We start from the raw sequence: 16,233 nt of genomic DNA, 5'->3' as shown, positions 1-16,233 counted from the left end.
TTGCTCCTTGGTGTACAACTCTTTGGGCCCTCTGGACCTCTCTGCTCCGTGCCTTTGGGAACCCGTGTCTGAGGCAAAGCCTTTGCTGACCATGTCAGAGCTCAATGCAGACTGTGATGATTGTTACTATTGACAGCTGTTTAAATGACTAAAATAAAAGTGTGTCAATTCTCACATTGACTTGCTAAGACATTACCCAGAGAAAGCAGCAAGGGTGGGACTTAAAGCCAGCTCCCAGGAATGCTGGGAGAAAGGAACTCCCGTTCAGCTGCAGATTTCTGAGCTCCTGGTCTAGTCCTGAGTCCTGTTTCCGGCCTCAAGATTGTGATGCTAAATTCAAGTGCTTGACATGGTGTGAACTCCCCTTTGAGAATTAGTGTCCTTTAAAAGATTCCCATTCAACATGTCCCAGTGTTCCCAGTCAAACCCTCACAATCTCAGGCTGTCTGGGGAGATCGGTCCAACTTAATAACGGTACCCTTTAGGGTGGTGCTCTCCCAGAGTGACAAGTGACAGCCAGGGGTTCCAGATTCCTGGGGAATTGCCCATCTGCTTTCCAGATCTGTGCAGGTGGCCTTGACTAGCGGAACCCCAGCTCCAGGTGGCTGTTTTCATTCTTTAACCTGGTGGGGATGGGAGGCAAGTCTCAGGGCCAGTCAAAACAAGATGGCAAAGAACAAGGAAGATAAGTGAATAAGTGATACATTAGCCAGAGAAACAAATCTCATGAGCATCGTGTTAAATGAAAGAAGTCAGGCACAAAGAGACCCATTTGGGTCACAGGATTGATTCACATACTACTCTGGGTAAAGGTCAAGGCAGACAGAAACAGAGAGTGCCCGCCAGAGACTAGAGGTGGGTTAAGGGCCGACTATAAAGAGCAAAGAGAACTTTTCAGGCCACTGGATACAAATTATTCCTCAAGAAACCTGCATCTAAGACTGGAAAACACTGTAGCTAAATTAGGGGTGGTGGGTACATGGCTGCAATCTGGCACTCTGGAGGTTGAGGCAGGAGGATTGCCAGTTCAAGGATACCCAAGCTAAATAGTGAGACATTGTTTCACAAAACCAAAACAACCTTGAAAGCAAGCAGACAAGTCAACAAACCCTAAAGAGTAGGAAGTGTGGGAGGGGTCAGGCCAATGGAGCAATGAGGTGGGAGAGAGGATTTTCCAGTTGAGGACACCAGGACCCCAGAGAACTATCTTTAGGAACATTTGCAAGTCTTCTGGGCAACAAAGACACTTGAGGAGAAACTATGTGTGTCTCCCTGTTCATGGGTCATAGGTGGATGTTTTAATTTCAGATTTTCTTTGGAATAAGGCCTCTTCTTATAGTTCTTGAGACAAGTTTTCTCTCCTCACTCAGGTTTTGCTGCTTTCCTGGCATCCACAATCATTCAAGAAGAACTGGGGCTAGTTGCTTGGGCTTTGGAAGCCCTACCAAGATGTTCTTGAGAGTTGTGGGAGTCCCTGCCCCAGTAGCCCAGCCCTGTGGCTTAGGTCTTGTCAGAAAGCCTAGTGAACAGAAAGCTCTCTGTTGCAAGCACTTGGCCCCTGGATCAAGATACCCAAATATAGATGCTCATTTAAGTGTTGGTACCCAACTCTGGTGGGCCTAGAGTGTATACTGCTGACAGGCAAAGATGAGTAATTGCTTCAAGCCTAGACTTAGCTTTGAAAAAAGAGGAAGGCTGGATTGTGAACAGAGCTGGGGTCTGGCTTTTTGGCTCTGTCACAGAGCAAGCACTGTGTTAGCATTTAAACAGGCAACATAAAAGGGAACAACCTGCACCTGGCTGTTCTATCAAAGTATGATAAACTATTTGGAAACATGACTATTACTTCCTAGCCATAAGGCAGACTCAACATGGTGACAAATAGCATGCTGGGAAGCCCTCTGGTGGCTTACTATTGGTTTTGGTGGGTTGGGGTGATGGCTATTCTTGGTTGTCAACTTGACTACATCTGGAATGAACTAAAATCCCCATACAGAGGGCACATCTGAGAGGGATTTCTGCTTAATTTGAAGTAGAAAAATTTACTTCTAATCTGGATCTTTGAAGTAGGAAGACACACACACACACACACACAGAGAGAGAGAGAGAGAGAGAGAGAGAGAGAGAGAAAGAGAAAGAGATTGAGAAAGAGAGAGAGTGTGTGTCATTCTGTAAATTCTTGTAAGCTGTTACTCTGGAGAGCCCTGACATAACAGGTAGTCAGGTAGTGATCCCTGTAGGACTTGTGATCAGAAATAAAGAGTTCAACATCTGTTTCACACAACCAGGGCAGTGCCATTTGTACATTATCATTGCCAAAGCTACCCTTTTGTCCCTGTACAGCTCAAAATCTGACCACTGAGCTGCAAGTGAGTGCCACACCCTCTGCTAAGGGAGGGTGCTGCTGGCTGGCCAGAGCCAGTGCTGGGGCTGGCTAAGATGGACTTACTTCCACCCTTCCCGCTCTTCTCCATCCGGTACTGGTAGATGTGCAGGGTGAAGAGCATGTGGGAGTTGCGGTGGTCATCCTCATCACAGTCCTGTTGGTTGCTTCGCCTCGAGGCAATGGCAGCGTCCAGGAAGAAGGCAGCTTTCTCTGCGGTGGGGGCCCGCAGCTCACTCTGGTTCTGCAGCTGGTGGACAGAAAGTAAGAGCTGAGACTACAGGCTCAGTCCACTCTGTAAGGCCAGAAGTCCTTCTGAAACCAGGTCCTGTACACATAGGCCAAACTCAGCTTAGTAAATTTGTTTCATACATTTTTCATGTATGCATGGGGATGTATGTGAGTATAGGCATGTTTGCATGTGTGTGGGCACACTTGTGTGCCTGTAGAACCCTGGGGTTAACACTGGGAATTATCCTTGATTGTTCAACATGGGAAGGTCTCTCAATTGATCCCAGAATTCCAGATATAAAGAATTTTTTTTTTTGGCAAGCCTGCTCTGTAGATCCTGTCTCTCTTTAGGGCAGTGGTTCTCAACCTATGGGTCATGACCCTTTGTGGGGGGTGACAATGACCCTTTCAGAGGGGTTGCCAAAGACCATCAGAAAACAAAGGTATTTACTTTACAATTCATAACAGTAGCAAAATTACAGTAATGAAGGAGCAATGAAATAATTTTATGGTTGGGTTCACAACACAATGAAGTCTATTAAAAGGTCACAGCATTAGGAAGGTTGAGAACTTCTGCTTTCAAGGCTAGAATTATAGTCAGGGAGTCACACCCAGCCAGCATTTATGTGGGTTTTGGGAATCTGAATTCTAATCCTCGTGCTTTTGTGGCTAGGACTTGAATGGCTAAGGCAACCCAGCTTAGTTTGTTTCTGAAAAGTAAGATTGTCCACATTTATTGGACATAACTTGGTTTTAAATATTTCACAGCTAGCAAGGGGTTGTATCAGGGGGTTAGTGCTAGCACATGCTTATCTCATAAACCAACATCCTGGACCATTCATCCTCTAACATGAGAGCTGTGATTGGATTTTGACCTTAGAGATTATATTGGAGACAGGTGAAATGTGGTTTTACATTGGAGAAGGAAGGAAGTTGCCTAGTGTTCATTTCCAATTTCTCAGTTATTTAGTAAAAGCTGATTTGGGGCCACATTTAGTAGCATGATTGTGAACAAGAAGTACATGTATGATGTCTAGTGATAACTGTCAACTTGACAGAATCTTGAATCGCTTAGGAGACGGACGTCTGGATCTGACTGTTGGGTTATCGTGACTGCTTGGTTGGGGTAGAAAGACCCACTGAGGGCAGCGCAGTGCCCTGGCCAGGATCCTGGGCTGTGCAAGTGGAGACACAGAGCTCAGCAGCAGCAGGCATTCACTCACTTTTGCTTCCTGGTTGTGAATGCCATGTGATCAGCTACTACAGGCTCCTGCTGCCTTGGTTTGGCCTGTTCCCTTCAACTTCAAGTCATAATAAAGACTCCGTCACACTACTTATGTTGGAGTCTTTTATCACAGCAACAGACCCATGTACAAAAGCCATGTGGAAACAAGCACCTAAGTACTTGCAGGTCTCATCTGTTTTAGAGAGAGATCTGGTTTTGTTTTAGCTCCTGAATTTATGCTTAGGGCAAACTCACACACGGTTAGAGAAGACACAGCGGGCATTGTGTCTAAATCTGGTGAGAACGGGGTCTGAATCCCAGCAGTCCCTTTTGTGGTGAAAAAGAAAATCTACTTTGGGTTTTGTTGAGACAAGTTCTTGCTTTCCTCACACTCCACATCTCCTCTCCTCAGCGATCTGAATGCTGGCACAGCAGGTGCGTGCCTGATTTAGCTTTGATTTTTCAAAGAACTGATTTGCAACATGTCTTTGGGTTGGTACAAATTATGACAATTTTCTACTCTGACTTTAACCATACCTATAATTTCAAACTGTGAGAAGCAATATTTGGTGCAGGCAGGATTTGCAAAGCTAACATCAGCTTTAAAATCCTGGAACTTGGAAAGGATTTTATCAGATGCGTACTTTTGAACTTACTATCAAACTTAAACTGCAGAATTATAGTCATTTTAAAGAAGACTTTCAAGAGGCCATTACTTTCTTCATGTTATTTGCCTTTGGTAAACAGATCTTTACTTAAGAGAACCTTTGTTAATAGACTCAAAAATGAACCTAAGTTCACATATGTTTGAGCCCTGCCATGCTTGCAGCAGGAGTGGTGGTCTGGGTACTTCTGCTTCCATTGTGGAGTCTGTGCACTTACATCTGAGCAAATGCTAACACTTCAGAGTGGCAGCTCTGTGGATCATATGGGAACTTGTTAAAAAGCACATTGCAGGGTAGTGAGCTTTACCCCAAGTGGAATCAGAAACTTGGGGAGGGCCCAATGCTCAGTTTCAACAAGTCTTCCAGACAATGCTGATGTACACTACAGAAACTTCTAAAAAAACTGGGAGGGTCTGGGTACCCTAGACAGAGGGCCAGACTTTGATAAATGGGGTATAATACTGTTTCTGGGGTATCCTCAGCCACAGAAATGACCTGGCTGGTGGGAGCCAGGTATTTATCAGAGACACCTATCTAAGACATGAGGCATTTTGGGAAGCCTACTGCAGGAGACTGGCAGAATTGACTTTCTGGGTATGAATCAGGGGAGCCCTAGAGAGATCCCCATGTTAAACAGCAGGAAGACCCTCCTAACAGGCCTGACTTCCTGCAAACACAAACGCGAGCTTCTCTTGGCTTCCATAGATGTAACGATTATATCATGGTTCTAATTAGAAATCAGTTACTAGCTTTTCCCACAGCACTGCTAATCCGGCTGTAAAGAAGTGCCAGAAACACAGTTTATAGAGCCATAAACAGCCCCTGTAATGGCTGCAGCTATCTGTGCAGAGCAGTAAATATTTCAGTTTGTTGTTAAACAAAAGAAAGATTGTACTTTTTTCCCATTCTTGAAAGAGGTGTCAAGAAAGTGGATTCAATCTCCCCCCAAATGCTATGACAATTGCAGTCCCTGCTCATTGTCAATAAGATTCAAGGTACAAATATTTAGGTTGTGTGAGCAGATGGCCCCACAGCTGCAGGTCATAAAGTTCCCGTCCACTCTAAAGTAAACACTCACAAGCCTTTCCCAGTTTACATGGTAAGTGATTCCAGGGCTGAGATGCCCCATCCTCTGAAGTAGAGAGGAGTCACCCCCACCTAAGCCAGGCTTCCAAAGCAGTCACCTGTGTGCCACAGATGGGGTCCTCACAGAGGTACACGCCCGGGGACTGCCCATCCTGAAGGCTGCCCGTGGCCACCTCAGACAGCAGGTCTCGAAGGTTCTCCTCTTTGCCCCACACCTCAACAGCTGAGATTCGGACTGAGAATCTGGCCCCCGTCTTCTCTTTGCGCTCATTGATAAGCTTGAAAAGCCAAGAAATAGCACATGGAATGATGCCTAGGTTCTGCATCGAGTCATCCCTTCCAATCATGGTGTAGGATTTCCCTGTGGGAGCAGGGGGAAGAGAGAAACACAGACATCACTCATTAGAGCCTCAAGAAGCCAATGCCGAGGACACAGAGGGAAGGCGTGGCAGAGTGGGAAGAAGGCGAGCTAAAGAATGAAAAGACCAGAAAAGTAGCAAACATTTCCTTGTACTGAGGGTGAAACAGCTATAAAAGAATGTGAGAGCCCAAACAAATGACAAGGTGAAGTCACAAGGGACCTTGCAGAGGACCTCAAACATCACAGGCTATTTGCCTTCTGCAGTGTTCTACGTGAAGTAGGGAGCTGGGGCTTCTCATCACGATTACAGTCCTTTTTACAGCCACCCCACAGATTAAATCCACACATGCGTGGTTTATATCCTTTCTCAAGTTAAATGCTGGTTTGCTTTTTGGTTTTTTAATAGCATAAGCAAATTCCATTAAAATCTGGACCCCTGCTTTGATCTCTGATCGGGAAGTAAAGAAAGGAGTGGGGATGGGGTGGAACGGGCTCTCTGTCACAGGAGAGGGGTCTCTGTGTCCTCTCCAAGGCCTCTGGGATGATCTCTCCTACGGAGAAGCACTTTTTTGAGCTTCCCAAATTGCTAACTCTTTCTGTGTGTCACACAAGGCCTAGGGGCAAAGAGGCCAGGACTGGGAAGAAAGTATAGGGAGATTTAAGCCAATCCTTTGCAGGGCTAGCTGTTGCTAGTCCTTTCTCAAGTGCTGAAACAGGGAGGATTCCTCACAGGGAGGACTCATTACAGGGCTGGATGTTGGCCCAAGGACATCTTTGGTTTGCTTCCCCCATGTAGGACTCTGTTCGACTTTACCCACCCGAATCTGCTTCCCAGACATCCCCTGTTCAGGACATGTATACCTTCTCTGCTTCTGTATTTCCTGGGCTTGACTATGACCTTGACCTTTGACCTCGACCTTTGACCTCATTATCCAGCTGTTTGCCTCTTGGACTTGAAGCTGTCCTACAGGAATAAGTGTCCACTTAGGACCGACACTTGCTTTAACATCAGGCATGGTTGTTCTTTTTCATTCAGTTTGGCACCAAAAGGGAACTAGGCTGCCCTTTGCATTGAGAACCAATATCGAAACACAAGTGAGGTGACCTAGTGAGCAGCAAAAGAGGTCAAGTTTCCACTCACCCAGCTTGGCATGGCCAAAACAGAACACACAGCCATCTGCCCCATTCACCACAGACTGGATGACTTCAGCCACAGTTCCAGCACAAACTTCGGCCTGGAAGACACAAGACAAGGCATTCAGTAAATGCACCATATAGCACCTAAAGCACCGTGATGACATAGAAGTGACTCTGCCCTCCTGGGGCTTAGAGTCCTGGTGTCACCACAGTCCCAGATGGTCCAGCCTCTGCCACTTAGAAACATTGGGGCCCTTCTACCCTTTCTATTCTTGTAGTCAGTGAAGCACACTGACTACAAACCTCTCTTCCACTAACTGATAGAACTCTCTAGTCTTATAGTAGGTGCAGGCTGCAGTGAGAGAATGGGATGGGGTCTGGATCCTAGTCCCCTCTGTCAGCTGGCATTCCTAGTTCCAATCCTCCTCTACTGGCCCTCTGTCTACCAGAACCTTACACACACACACACACACACACACCATTTCTCAAACAAGCTAGTCATACTAGAGAGGAAAACATGATTTCCAACTCGGAACAGAAATCCTGAGGAATGTCTTTGTTCTAACAGAATTGAGAGCATCTAGACATGCATCTGCTTCCCTCCCATCCTTTCTTTCTTTGCTCACATCTGAGTTTTAAAAACCTCTTTTTCCATATACACACTCACACTGTAAACAGCATCAGTTGGCCACACGTCAGTGTGTTTGTTATTTGGGGTACTCTTTAGCTGAGCGTGCCTCATCTTCGGTGTGATTATTACAATCTTTACACCGAGAGCAGGTTCTCAATGACTTCTTTGCGTCTCTCCATTGATGCTCAGTGACTGTGCATGCTGCAAACTAAAGCTATACGGTCGGTCAACAGTGTGGACCACCTCAGAAATTTGGAAAATCTCTAGTTAGCATCTCAGACTGTTGCAGCAGCAGGAGGACAGAAGTACTTTGTCACTTCTGTCTCAGGGCTGGTGTCAAAGCTCACAGAGGCCCTGAAAGCCACCAGATGCTGGGGCTCTCCAGCCATCGGAGCAATGTGCCTCCCAGTGGGAATCTGAAAGGAAGCAGCGTGGGCCATGAATGTAGTCATTCAACTCCATGATGCAGCTGTGCAATGGATCTAAGTATTGGGAAATCAATTTTCTCTCCAATCTGAAACTGAAAAACCACACTCCCAGCAATGTCAGTTGTTCAGGGGTGGTCGCCTCAGCAGCTCTTCAGGGGTCACCCTCAGCCAAGGGATGGAGGGATAGAGTTATGTGAGGACCATGAGATCTTACACAACTTCCAGGACTGATGCGACAAGAGCCAATGTCGCTCTGAAGCCAAGACTGGAACAGTAGACGTTGTCTGGACTTGGCCAGAGTTGACTCTTCCAGTGCAGGGAGAAGTTACTGCCCTCAAGCCCGTCTTTAACGTGAAAGGAGGTGGTATTAACTATGAGAATCTTAACACACTAAGGAGAATTTTGGTTATATCTAGAACAAACTGCCATTGGAGTCACCAGTAAAGAGGACAAGGGGCAGTGAAGACACAGGAGTGGCCTCACAGGCTACAGGGAGGTCCACACACTCTCCTGTAGGGCTTTTGTTTAGCTCTTCAGAGAGAAGAGAATGACCCGACATTGGCCTAGGTTGGATTGCTAAGGGCTGACAGTGAGCCCTGGAAACTCCCTGCTGTCCTTCCCTATGGCCCAGAGCAGCAGGAAGCCTTCCTGACCACACAACCACGGCAGGGACAGCTCTGCCCAAGGTTTTGCTCACACACAGGTCTCAGTTCTCCCCACCTACTCCTAAGCCATATCTAGCAGAAGTTTCTACCAACAGTGGGTGGTCAAAGCTGCCAAGGCTATTTCAGGGTAACAGGGATAGCTCTTAGGGACAAGAAGGAAAAGGACCATTCTTATTGTTACTCAATGCCAGGAAGAAAGAACTCACAGATGTCTGGGTCCACCATAATGACAGCTGTTGCATAGGCAAGGACTTGAGATACGCTTTGAATCTGGGCCAGTAGAATCTAGTGGAAATGATAGTGCCAGCTCAATTCTGAGCCAGCATTATCTATGCCCTGGACACCGCCATGTTCACAAACCTAGGATAGCCTGCCCAATAGTGTAGGACAATACAGATGCAAGAACAGGTGACCCAGACAAAGCCACACTGCAAATTTGTGTTTTGTGGCTTGAGGCTTAAGGGGTGCTGATCCTGTGGGGTTGAACTGGCTACAACCAGTGATATCACATTAAGAATCATAATGACACTTAAGACAGACGAAGTCCACTGAGCACCTGCTGTCATAGCAGTCTAACGAGACACACACATTTGCCATATAAGGACACTGAGACCCAGAGAGCTAGGAAATAGGAGATAAAGTACTGGTGTGTCAAAGACATGGTCTATGGAACACGATGCACTGCAGTTACGGGGGAGGGGGTGGGCTCTGGGGAAGATCTCCACTTAGGACAGGAACTGAGGTGACAAAGATTATGTGTGGAGTCCCAGTTTCCTTGTCTGTGATATGAAAAGAATTTATAATGTCCATTTCTACCCAAAAGATTTCAAGGGAGAGCCCATGGCTTGAAGGAGATGAAAGTTCTTGAAAACCACAGATATACATAGAGATATATACCATTAAAAGCCTGAGTAAAGCACAACATTCTGAAGTCTGAACATGCAGCTTCGAGGACCTTCAGCCTGGGAACCAACTAAGAAGTGTAGATTGGCAATAAAAATGGCTCTTTTTTTCCCTGGAATAAATCTAAAACTCATTAATAGTCCAAGCTTAATTTAGGGCATGCTTTAGAATCCTTACAACCACCCCAGATAGTTTTGAAAAAGTTTTAACCTGTTAATTAAATTATCTGTAGGCAATTTATTCACCCTGGTGTCAGGTTTAAATTACCGAACCCATTGGATGGTATGACATAAAAATTGAAATGAAGAGAAACTACAAAATGTTAGCTACAAAGGACCTTATCTTCCTAGGATAAACCTCCAGACACCGATGTAGAGCTTCCCGACCAATGGTGCTGGTGCCCTGATCCTTGGGTCAGCTGTAGCCTTAACTGTCATACTAGGAAAAGTTTTACATAAGGCTTGGGAAGTCCTTAAAGTTTCTCAGAAAGGCTTAGGGTCCCTGATGCCACAATGCAGACAAAACAGGTCACCAGCTGTCTATGATGTGCATAATTCACAGATAAATAGATTAATTTATTTTTGGCATTGAGGAGTTACCCAAGGCCTTACTTGTCATGCAGCAACTACTGACTGATGCCACATGCTCTTCTACGGACTCTGGCCACAGGCATTCAACAATGCTATTTCCCTACCGAGCACTCTGATTCCTCACTGGGGCTATAATCCTGCCTTCTCTCTCCCCATGGGTATGAGACTTTAATCCAGTCACCTGAAATATTTTTCTCTTGTGATATGGCCTCCCAAAGCCCAGGGAGGAGGAGAATCCTAAAAGTGTTGTCAGCACTTTTTTTTACAGTCACCCCATAACTTCCAACCTTTCCAGTTAGTTTCTTATCAGTAACCACCTTGTTTTTATTTCTCCCCAAACATATACTTTAAAATAGTAGTGTGTGTGTGTACGTGTGTGTGTCTTTGTATACATGTCTCTGTATATGCAGAGGTATTCACACATGATTGATGTTGGGTGTTCTCTGTGTGTGTGTGTCTGTCTCTGTCTCTCTCTATCTTGCTGTCTCTCTCTGTATCTCTGTGTCTCTGTCTCTCTCTATCTCTGTGTGTGTCTCTGTCTGTCTCTGTGTCTCTGTGTCTGTCTCTCTCTCTGTCTCTCTCTCTCTGTCTCTCTCTTTCTCTCTCTCTCTCTCTCTCCCTCTTTCTCCAGGATTGCTCACTAATCCTGGAGCTCATCCATTTGTCAAGACTAGCCAGGCAGTGAGCTCCAAGGAGCCTATTACAAGTGTGCACCACCATGTATAGCTTATATGAGGGCTGAGCATCTAAACTCAGATCCTCGGGGTTGTGGTAAGCACCTCACCAATTAAGCCATTTCTTCAGCCCTCTAAGTATATAATTTGTTGAAATCCCAACACACCAGATCTTTCCAAGGAAACTACCATACCAGTAACTCAGAAGAACTGGGGTATTCTGTGGAGCTGGAATGACTTCCAAACATAATGATATGGATAGAGGAACTTGTACATCAGAGTGTCCCAGAAGATACCCTACCAGATCACACCCCCTTAATCAATACTAGGTGAGTCCTGAGGGGACTTTAACCCACCTGAGAAGCATCTTGTGGGAAAACCGCATCAAAGGCAAACATCTTCGGAGGAACCTGGCTGCTTCTTTTCTGGAAGGCATTTTGACCTCCACAAGTCAGGGGGTCATACAGGGTGATCTGCTTCTTCCGTGGATCCACCTTCAGGAAAGAGCTGGATTCTGAGGTATCTCGAGCTGATGCGGAACAGATACGCAGCATGACTTTCACCTGTTAAAACCAAAGAGCAGGCTACTGAATGATGGGAGTGGCCTTCTGCACGAGGTGGTATAAATATTCATGGCAGCGGTGAATTTTCTCATGATACATTATAGTGAAATACACAATGAATCTGTAAGCTAACCCTCACTGGGTCATGGGAAGGATGGTTTATTTATAATTACCAGGTGGAATGTTTTGATATGTCCATTACTTTAATGCAGAGAAGGTGCACTGTATTCTTTGTCTTCCTATTAATATAAATTAAAAATTAACTGTGCCCTGGTGGCCCAATTATATAGATGAAAAGCTAATCCGGACTGTCAGGCTATAGGGGCTGGTGCAGTTCCCTTGAAGCTCAGAGATCAATAAACCATGCACATAAAAGTTAGCTTCATAATTTACTCCCCAGCTCGGCTCATCAGGGCTCTGGGAGACAAAAATCCACAGTTATTAGTGTCATCATTAAAGCCCTGTGAAATGGCCTGGTTTTAATGGCCAGTATTTGAAATTTGTTCCAAGGGGCAAGTGTGATAAAGGGTTCGTTTGCAACATGTTATTTGGGGTCCCATTATGTGAGCGCGGAGAAGCCTCATTTGTGGGGATGAAAGCATGTCTCGGTTGGAATCAAGGGGGAGTATGCTCTAACCCACCTTCAGAGTCACGGAACATAAGCATCTCCAGTGCTTGAGACCAGCCCTGCTCCGCCCCATGACCGAGGACAGCAGCCATCACAGAAATGAACCATCTGCTTTGTAGTCTTAAGGTACACAGAACTCAAGCTGAGGACCAGCACAGATCTGGAGGCTATGGTCCTGGGCGACCGACTTAGCTCTGCTTTGTTTGTTGTTGTTGTTGTTGTTTTGGTTTTGGACTCAGCCATTGTTTTACTGTGTTGTTTATTCAGTCAGCATGTGATGGTCAGTTTCTCTGAGTATCTATATGTGTCAGCACTTTATGCTAGGCATAAAGAATACGTAATGCACAGGGCAGGCCAGACAGCTGCAGAGGCAGATCATTTTAGTGCGATAATGTGGCAAATTGTGAATGCCTGAGGATGATTTTTCAACTCCTATCCTCTTTGTCTGACTAGCTGTTGGTTCTGATGAACCATCCAGCAGGGCTGGGGCAAGGCATGGGTATCATTTTTTGTGAGTGCGTATGGGTCCCCATGTGTGTGAGTACAAGTATGTGGTTGTGCATAGGTTTGTGCACATGGTCAGAGGCTGAGGCTGAGTCTCTTCCTTGGCCACTCTCCACCTTATATATTGATGAAGGGTTTATCATTTGAACCCGGAGCTTGACAATTAGTCTAGGATAGCTAATCTACTTGCTCCAGGGATTTTCTATCTCTGCCTCCCATATGTTGGGATTATAGGTGGGTTTCCATGCCCACTTACAACCTACATGGGTGCTGGGGACTGAAACGCTGATCCTCAAGCTTCCAGGGAAAGTTCTTTACTGTTCCAGCCACCCCCAAGCCCCTAGTTGTACATGGTTTAACAAAGCATTTCAAATGCATAGAAATGCTCACAGAATAGTCCATATTGTGCACAGTGGATTGAGGTCATTTGCCTGTCCATCTCACCCCTGTTTGCTGAGGCCTGGGGACTAAACGTCATTGTACAAAGTGTAATCATGAATAATTCCAAGGGTACCAGGCTCATCAGATGTCTAATACTATACCCTGCCATTGCATCTCCTTATAATCCATACTCCAGTGTGAATCGAAGGCCAGCTCTCACGGTGGTAGAGCATGGTTGGCCTTCCAGGTTTCAAAATGTGATTCTCCTATGGGAGACCATAGAAAACTTCCTGCCATTTAGAGGCGAGGCGTTGTGTTATGCAAGGCCTGTGCCATCATCTGCATGATCTTATTTCATTCCCTTGATGACCCAGAGCATGGGCACTCTTGTCACGATTTTACAGGAGGAAATGGATATCACACAGCGGTGTGTTATAGCCTCATTCTGTTGCTGTAATAAGACTTCTGCCTAAAGGCAACTTAGGGGAGGAGAGGATTTATCTGGCTTATATTTCCTGGTCACAGTTCATAATTGCGGGAAGACAAGGCAGGAACTGCAGCAAGAATCTTGGAGGACCACTGTTTGCTGGCTCGCTTTCTGAATCACTTGTTGGCTCCTGCTTAGCTAGCTTTTTTTTTTTTTTTTTTTAAATATAACCAAGGACAACTTGCTAGAGGATGGTGCCACCCATAGTGGCCTCAGCCCTTCTGCATCAATTAATAATAAGACAATCCTTCATAGACAAACCTGACAAAGAAACTCAATTGAGAGTCTAGGTGGGTGATTCTAGGCTGAGTCAAGTTGACAGTAGTAACTAGGACACACATCTTGTTGCCAAACCTGTGGACGATATTGCTGAGCCAGATTTATCTTTAAGGTTCTATGTTTTTCTCCTTCCAGCTTCTAACTCCTATGGTCAAGCTTCTTGCACCTCACTTTCCCCATCAGAATGGTAACAATGCCTGACTACCAAACTGTTGTGAGAGTTGTGCTGGTTGCTGTGTGAGGTGCTGAATGTGGAACACAGTACACAGAGGACTCAATTTCTGCTCTCTTCACCGGTCTTCCTCTGGACCTTGATAGACTATTCTTTTCCAATGATGATGCTGATGATAACGCTACAGAATGCCTTGACTTAGATTCTAGGTCCCACGTTGCACAAAGAGGACAGGACAGACACTACAGTAGGGCTAGTGAGTAAGCACAAGCTATGACTAAGATCCTACCAGGACAGCACTTTGGAGTTGCACAGTCATTGCATACAGGACAATAGCCACTATGATTATATATCTGCCACCGGGGCATGTCCTTGTTCCTCATTACTCGCTACAGTCTGATTTTAACTCTACTCATTTTAACTCTGTGTTTAACTTACACAGACAATATGCTACAAGCAGGTACCCACCCACGCAGTTACTTCTAAGGGGTAACTGGGCCCCCAGGCTTTCTGTGAGTGCCTCTCTCCACATATCTATGAACCACACAAGTCAAGGATGCTGCCACTCCAAGCAGAACTGATGGAGCCACACGACCTCCTGCCTTCTGTTTTGCAATTTTGCGTGCCATTTCTAGGTAACTAAGGGGTGTTGAATGAAAGTGTGAGCTAGGCAGAAGCCCACGTGCGGAAGAAGGAAGGCGGGCACAGGATCAGGCAGCCATTTGAAGGGGAAGCATATGCCTGCATCTTAATGAAGCACTCGGTCCCTTTTCTGCAGATGAGCTGAAGTCCCTGCCTTATGTCCTGCTAAGGAGATACACAGTTCTAAAAAAAAAAAAAAAAAAACCCAAACCATTGAACTCAGAGCTGCCAGTCATTTAAATAAATGGAGGATTTCCCCCGCTTTTAGAAAGGAAATTGGGTTTTTCTGCTTCACGTCCTTTTTGCCATTACTCCTTTAGTCCTGCACTCTGCTTCCTGCTTAATCCTCCGTAATTAAAGAGCTTAAGAGACACCACTTTTGATCAAGAAAGTTCCTCGGACTTCTTGCCAGCAGCCCTTGCTTTTGTTACAAACACTGTTGGATTCTTGGCAACATCTTTGACCCTGCCCTCTGCTCTGTTCCTCCTGCAGAGGAGGGGGCTGCCATACACAGTCAGCCTAGCTCAGCCCTCAGAGTCAAGACCACAGTCACTTCCGAGAACAGACCTGGGACAATGGCATCCAGATAGCTAAAGGGACAGTCTGAGTGTAGGAAAGGAGGGGTAGACACCCAGAGAGGGGACTGTCAGCATGGACTAAAGCCCCTCTGGTTGGGAGCCACTTTGCCTCGTTTGTTTAATTACTCATGGTTGGTGCGAGACAGCTGTTGCTCAGGGCGGCTGTTGTCTTTATGTCGTGCTCATTAATCTTTTCATCACCTCCAGGTGGACAGGAGAGAAACGGATTGTGATACACTCGCTCAGGCTGCACACACCCTTCATCAGTGAGAAGGTGCTAGCTGGCTGCCACCCAGCTTACTGAAGGCTACTGAGGAGCGGGCTCTGCCGTCCCTCGCCATCACTGTTACACGAGGTCAGCAGACACAGTTGTTGGTTGCTAGTCAACATGGCACAGACCTAGTGAGACTCTATTGTCTATTTCTCTCCCAGTAGCTGCTGGCCTGGAGGTCTGGGTTCAGCTATGACACCCAGGAGGGCTTTGAGCAGGCTCACAGTTCAAAGGGTACCTCACCAATTGGAAAGACTATACCAGACAACGAGGGACAAAGAACCCTGCATTCGCTCTCACTGAAGTTCCTCATGTGAACACCCACAGTGAAAGCCATCCATGGACAAGAGCAAGACAAGGAACCACTCAGTCACTTAGCTGTAATCGATGCTTGGTAAGAAGGTTTTCCTACTCAGGGTCCCAGGGAATAGCCTTAGATACAACCATTGTATCTTTCCAATCTTTAATACCCCTGCCATATTCTAATTCTTTTAACACAGACTTTTAAGAATTAGCTGAGTAGAAACTGGTCAAGGCTTAGATGCAGCAACTGCCCCAAACTGCCATTCAGTATCCCAGGGCTTTCTTTAAGACTTCATGTTTGTGGAATCCTGAGCCCAAGTACAGAAACTTCCCCCAAAGGAAAACCAGAGGCAGATTGAATAGGCTCGTTAGTGAGACATGGTGGTACATGCTGGCAATTCTAGTACTTGGGGGCAGAGGCAGGAGGATACTGAAAATCTGAGGCC

The 16,233-nt window shown here is 45.9% G+C and overlaps 1 protein-coding gene across 3 annotated transcripts in view; it reads right to left on the bottom strand.

Annotated features, from left to right (window-relative positions):
- Positions 1-16,233, bottom strand: part of Kif26b (kinesin family member 26B) — a 428,644-nt gene that overhangs the window by 60,535 nt on the left and 351,876 nt on the right. For all 3 annotated transcript variants that reach the window (XM_076914586.1, XM_034520916.2, XM_076914588.1), the window contains 4 exons: positions 11,336-11,542; positions 7,093-7,186; positions 5,689-5,951; positions 2,450-2,633 (listed from right to left, as the gene is read on the bottom strand). In XM_076914586.1, coding sequence (XP_076770701.1) covers positions 2,450-2,633; positions 5,689-5,951; positions 7,093-7,186; positions 11,336-11,542 — 748 coding nt within the window. The remainder of the gene's footprint in view (positions 1-2,449; positions 2,634-5,688; positions 5,952-7,092; positions 7,187-11,335; positions 11,543-16,233) is intronic.

The sequence above is a fragment of the Arvicanthis niloticus genome, chromosome 16 (assembly GCF_011762505.2).
Source record: "Arvicanthis niloticus isolate mArvNil1 chromosome 16, mArvNil1.pat.X, whole genome shotgun sequence".
NCBI lineage: Eukaryota > Metazoa > Chordata > Mammalia > Rodentia > Muridae > Arvicanthis > Arvicanthis niloticus.
This window is presented reverse-complemented; position numbering and strand designations above follow the sequence as displayed.